Raw genomic sequence first — 6397 nt, 5'->3', positions numbered from 1 at the left:
TTAGCAATAAAGCATCTCAGTGGCGTGCTGGGAGCATCATTCAGACAAGAACCAGCTGGAAGAGAGAGCCCAGCTGAGGCACAGTAGAGCCTCTCTTCTCAGTGCCTGAGTCAGAGAGGGCGTCAGGCAGATGGTAGGTCACAAATAGCAGGGCTTTCTGTCCGCAGTTCCAGCCAACTGGAAGGTCACTGATTAATGAAAGAAATGAAGGGACAGGAGGATGCGGTTGGGCCGGGGAGTCATCCTTAGCTACGTCCCGAGGCTGAACAAAGTGAGGGACGTCGGAGTGTTCCTGCCTCCGTGTCTAGTGATGAGGCTCGAGTACACGGTGAGTTCTGGAGCTGAGTTTGTGAATCGAGTGCACCGGGGCAAGTTCATTGACTTGTCTCTCTCTTTCCCAGGCACAACTGTGAGAGACAGAAACATCGGAATAGCCATTTTCTTTTTTAATTTAAATTTTAAAAATTTAATCAGTTTGTTTTTTAAAAAAACAATTTCACAGACCTACAGAGCACGTAGCCTACATTCCAATCGCTCCATCGCCTTCCCGGGAGTGCTGCACCACCACCATCAATCCCAGCACACATCTTCTTCCTTGCACCAGCTGCTGTCAGCCGCCAGTTCCCACCAGCCTCCCCTGCCGCGTCTTTTTGAATCTGTCGATCCCATTGTTGCCTTTCTAAGTTTACCTAAGATGGGTTTCCCTATCTAGTAAAGCCTACAGAGTCAAGACAGGATGTAAACAAATACACCAGGAAACAAAACAAAACCAAAATCGCTAACAAAGCAGAAAACATTAAAACCTGGAGCCAGGAGACATGAGGTCAAGCAAGAGCTCTGGGACAAGGTGTCATAGGAGGACCTAGCTGCACTTGCAGTCACCCGGCCTGCAGTGCACTCCAACAGCCATTTGCACCCACAGCTGTCTTGCTCCACTTGGGAGCCACCTGGGATCACTCAGACACCAGCCCCACCCCCGGGGATCTGAAGGCCATTGCTGTGGCCACAGCTCAGGCCCAGGAGTTTTGGTGGCAGTGGTTTAAGTCTTTGGATCATTCAGAGCATAGCAGAGGTTGAGAGCCACAGAACCAGGGCCAGCCAGGCATGAATTTATATAAGTTCTGTAACTTAAGATAACCCCTCAGGGGTCTCGGGGAGGAGATGAGCCAGTCAGGGTGCGATGTAACAATGATGAGAAATACAACTTTCCTCTAGTTCCTAAATGTTTCCTCCCCGCTCCCACTACCATGACTCGAATTCGATCTTGCAAGTCTGGCTAGACCAGAGGAGGTACACTGGTACAGATAGGAACTGAAAATACAGGGAATCCAGGACGGATGAGCCCTATAGGACCAGTGGTGTGAGTGGCAAAACAGGGAGGGTAAAGGGAGAATGGGTAGGAAAGAGGGAACCGATTACATGGAACTGTGTGTGACCTCCTCCCTGGGGGACAGACAACCAAAAAGTGGGTGAAGGGAGACGTCGGACAGGGCAAGATATGACAAAATACCCATTTATAAACTATCAAGGGCTCATGAGGGAAGGGGGAGCGGGGAGGGAGGGGAAAAATGAGGACCTAATGTCGGGGGTTTAAGTGGAGAGAAAATGTTTTGAGAATGATGTACAAATGCGCTTTACACAATTGATGTGTGTATGGATTGGGATAACAGTTGTATGAGCCCCTAATAAAATGTTAAAAAAAAAAAAAAAGATAACCCCTCAGAGCCTCAGCATTCTCATCAAACACTAACAGACTATCAATACCTACCTGCTGAAGTGATTGAAGGCATTACTATGTAAAGGCCCTGGTTCACATACAACGATGGGGGGCGGGGGGCACATAGGTATTGCTAATATTAAGACTCCTTTTACGGTGATGAAAAATGATACTTAATTTGGAAATGGAAAAGAGCGGTGGAAAATAGGGGTGAGAAAAAAACAAAACAAACAACTTTGAAAAAACATCATTTCGTTGGGGACTCTTACAGTGCTTAGAACATTCTATACATCAATTGTATCAAGCACATTTGTACATATGTTGCCATCCTCATTTCAAGACATTTTCTACTTGAGCCCTTGATAGAAGCTCCTCTTTCCCCCCCTCCCTCCCTACGCTCCCATCCTTATGAATCCTTGATCAATTATATATTGTTATTATTATTTTGTATCTTACACTGTCCATTGTCTTCTTTCACCCACCTTTCGGTTATTCGTCCCCTTGGGGGCTCTATATCCAACCTTGTGAAGGGTTCCCCCGTTCTCCCCCTCAGAAAGAACTTTTGATGGCGTGTGGGCCCTTGACCTGGGATTCACAGAGAGGGAAGAGGTGGAAGCCTTATAAAATCTTTGAGATAACGTTATAATCTTATCAGTTAACTCCCATAATTTTGCCCCTCTTTGTGAAAATTAGGCCTTTAATTAAACTTTTAAGTTTGAGATCGTTTTAGATGAACATAGATAATGGTAAGATAGCCCCCTGTTTTCGCGGACTCACTCTGAATTTTGTACTACTGTTGTTAGGTCCTGTCGAGCCAGTCCTGGCTCAGAGCCCCCGGTACACCACAGATCCAGACAATGCCTGGTCCTCTACTGGCCTCCCAAGTGTTGCTGTGTTTGAATCCATCGTTGCAACCACTGCGCCAAACCATCCCATTAAGGGGCTTCCTCTTTATTACCGACCTGCTACTTTACCTAGCATAATGTCCTTCGGCTCCACGTCTGAAGCATGGGAAACAGAGTCCGATCCTCTTCCCTCTTAAGAGGCAGCGAGCTGTGCTTCTTCCAAGCCCGGCTTGCTCGTTCTTCTGTCCATCCACGGCTTAGTCACTATCTTTACAAGCACCGTACTGCCATCACACCCATTCTCGCCTGGTCTTTCCGATCCTTGTCCAAGGTTCACAGACACACGAAGCGATTGGAAGTACCCTGATGTGGGATGGGCACACCTGAGCGCTCAAACTGACATCTTTGCCTCTTAACACGGTAGGAAGATCTTTTGCTTACTGAGCATGCCATCTGAATAAGTATGGTGAAAGGATATGGTACACACCTATCCTGATTTTAACCCATCCGTATCCCCTTGTTAGGTTCAGTTGCCTACCTCTGATTCTACGGACAGGCTTGATAGGAGCACAGTAAAATGTCCTGGAATCCCCCTTCTTCCCAATGTCACCCAAAGTTGGCTTTATTTATTTATTTATTTTTATGGTCCACCTAGTAGAACGCGTTTGCATAGTCAATGAAGTACAAGTAAACATCTTTCTGGTATTCTCTGCTGTCAGCAAGATCCTGCTGGCATCCCTCATTTTTTGTCCTCTTCTAAATCTGGAGCGAATTTCGGGCAGTTCCTTGTTGCTGCAATCGCTTTTTAATTGTCTTCAGTATAATTTTACTTGCATGCGATATTGATGATGTTGTTTGATAACTGCTGCATTCTGTTGGATCACCTTTCTTAGGAATGGGCACTCATGAATCTCTTCCAATCAGCTGGCCAGGTAGCAGTCTTCCAAATTTCTTGACCTAGACAAATGAACACTTCCAAGGTTATATGTTTTCTCTGTTTATTGAAACCAGGACTTCAATCAGGTTAATTCTGGTTCCACCCCTGCGGAGAATGTGCACATCACCCCAAATGTATTGAATAAGATCCTGGTATTTAACAAGTTCCCCAGGTGATTCTGGTTGAAACATTTCAACTGGGATTCCATCAATTTCCTGGTTTTCAACCATGACTTCAGTGCAGCTTGAACGTCTTCCTTCAGCACCGTCCCTTCTGGATCATGTCCTCCTGTAATGCTTTTGTTCCCTGAGCTCGAGCTCATGAGGCAATGGCTTAATGTCCCTTACACACTGCCCCATCATCCTGAACAGTGGGTTGGACATTGACAGCAGAAAGAGCCCTTGCCTTGTTCTCTACGTCTTCACATGGACAATGCAGTGTAATGGGACTGGGCACCAGGAGCCTGGACACCTGTTCTCTGCATCTATAAAATGAGATCTGCCTCTCCTTCCTTGCCTTGCTTTGAAAAATAAAACAGCTGGATTCAGGCAGTCCAAACTGACTGACCCCTTACTTGGCTCCTAGATTTTGAGAAAAAAAAAACCAGCCAACATTTCTTTTGAACTCCCAAGAGAAATGTGGTTTATTCAAGATGTCATTTTAATCACCAAGTTTGACAAGACTCAGCACACGGCGCTAACAAAAACCAACACAGCTGGGCAGTGTATGAATCGTGCTTGCTTGGTGAGGAAAAGATCATTGGCAGGAGCCCTCACCGGGAGGAGAGGGCCACTGGCTTCTCAGAGTGTTTACTCTCCATTAAGTTATTGGCCACACAGCTGTGTGAATGGATTTTTCAATCTTCTAGCCCCGAGGTGCATGACCATGCCAGTTCCAAGAACATGACCTGCCTTTATGACCAGGTAGTCAGGGGCAGGCAGTGAGAACAGGGCTGCGAAAACTCATTACCATCTTCACCTGTGGCTTGAATTTGGGATTTTCTTCTCGTTGTTTCTATGATTTGATTTCCTAGGGAATGAAATAAGAGATATTGTTTCTTATACTCTCACTCACCATCATCATCTCAGCTTGATTAAAATGCTTTTCAGAGGGTAGCTGCTCAAGACTGGCCTCTCCCATTTACTAGCTGCGTTGCCCTACATCAGACCCTTCTCATGTTGAGCCTTGGTTTGGTTTTCCCTGAAACCGGCACAAAATTGCACCTGGCCGTTGCTGACTCGTAGACTGTATGAGATTTGAAGGGATGAGCGCTGTCTCATCTTTCTCCTGCCCTGTACTTTTCCTCTGGGTTCTATAAATAATGTTCGTGGCCCCATGGACATCACAGATAAAGCTCACAATGATAGGGTTTATTGTGGAAGTTAACAGGTTACCATGCAGGTGAGAATTGCTGCTTGCAGGGCTTCAGATAAATGATCAAAGGGAACCCTAGGCCTGAAGGTATTCAGCTCTAGATCTGTGGATCAGCAAACCCAGCTCCCTGAATTAAGTGCTCAGGGCACCACACTCCACAAATCAGCCTCCTGCCCCCAAACACTCTACCTCTGTGTGAGGCTGAGAGGTACACCTCTACAGCTCTACGGCTGTCTCGGGCTCAGACTTCTGGATCTGCTGCTGATTCTGCTCCTCTGCCACTTCTTAAATGGCAGTGCTGTCTTCTGCATCCAGGAGACTCACAATCTTGGAATCTTCTGGATTCAAGAGAGTCACTCCTCAGGGATTTCAGGGTCCAGAGGACATGCTCCACTCCCATTCTTGCTCCCAGTAAGACTCCCTTCTTGCTTCTGAGAGGGCTCATTTTATACTCAGTGTCATGGCAATCACAATGGATCCTGTTAATGCTGACTGACAAGTGAATCTGATCAGGGTCTTCCTCCGATTTCTCATACCCAGATCCACGCAGTAAAGGGTCTTTGGTGGGAGTTCTAGTCCCCAAGACTCAAAGAGCCACCTTAAATACTTCACTGCCCCCGCAAGGGACCATGGGGATGAAAAATGTTGCACTTTGCAAAAATGTGCATCATTTTTACTGAGGATGAGGCTTCCCTTGGACCACCGAGAACATGGGATGGTACATCAAAGACTTATGAGCTTAATGATTTGAAGTCCTCAAATGAATAGAAATGCCCTTTGTCCCAGGTGTGCTCTAGACCCTCCGGCCACAATTCACTTGCTTTGGGGTTTGGCAGTTTCACGATGCTGTCATCCCCGCAGTCGTTGCGTGGGCTTTGGAGTCCAGTTTTGCATTATCCCTGGAGGAGACAGCAGAGCAGAGTATCAGAGAAGCCTCTTCATGGAGAGCCATCCAGCTGGCTGCTGCCTCTGCCAGCATTCCCTCTGGGCTCAGGGGAGGTGCAGGAGGTGGGCAGGCCCCCAGGCCTCAGCTGCATGGGCGGGGAGGATATGGCATCGAGATTCACAGAATCAGGTCTCACTCTGGCTCACCTTCAACTCTGCCCTTCAGATCAGGAAAGGGAGGAGGGTTTGGAACAGAGTGGGTGAGAGGCAGATGTCTCTCTTTTGTGGATGCAGGCTTGGCCACGGGAAGTAGGTCTTAGGTCCATGTGCTAAAGGTCTGGGTGTGAGTCTGCAGCTTGAGACAGGGCTGGCTTGGGTCCTGCAAGGGAGAAGAAGGAGGCTGGTGAGCGGGTCTCATGGTGCACAGCCAGGGATGGTGTAAGCAAAGGAAATGACAAGGTCTGACACGTGCGCGCATGGCACCTGACATGTTTCCTTACTGATTTCTGCTCGCTCTGTTTCTCGCAGCAGTGTCCTGGTCAAGCGGATGTTCAGGCCGATGGAGGAGGAGTTTGGTCCAGCCCCTTCTAAGCAGATGAAAGAAGAAGGGATCAAGCGAGGTACCTGTCTGCTCAGGAC

The 6397-nt window shown here is 47.5% G+C and overlaps 1 protein-coding gene across 1 annotated transcript in view; it reads left to right on the top strand.

Moving 5' to 3' along the window:
- Nucleotides 1–6397, top strand: part of GRHL2 (grainyhead like transcription factor 2) — a 169875-nt gene that overhangs the window by 141241 nt on the left and 22237 nt on the right. The window contains exon 14 of the mRNA XM_045286222.1: nucleotides 6287–6378. Within this exon, the coding sequence (XP_045142157.1) occupies nucleotides 6287–6378 (92 nt within the window). The remainder of the gene's footprint in view (nucleotides 1–6286; nucleotides 6379–6397) is intronic.

This window comes from Echinops telfairi, unplaced genomic scaffold (genome assembly GCF_000313985.2).
Source record: "Echinops telfairi isolate 266 unplaced genomic scaffold, ASM31398v2 ScPeMD7_1;HRSCAF=3_0, whole genome shotgun sequence".
NCBI lineage: Eukaryota > Metazoa > Chordata > Mammalia > Afrosoricida > Tenrecidae > Echinops > Echinops telfairi.
The sequence above is the reverse complement of the archived record's forward strand: the minus strand, read 5'-3'. Positions and strand labels throughout refer to the sequence as shown.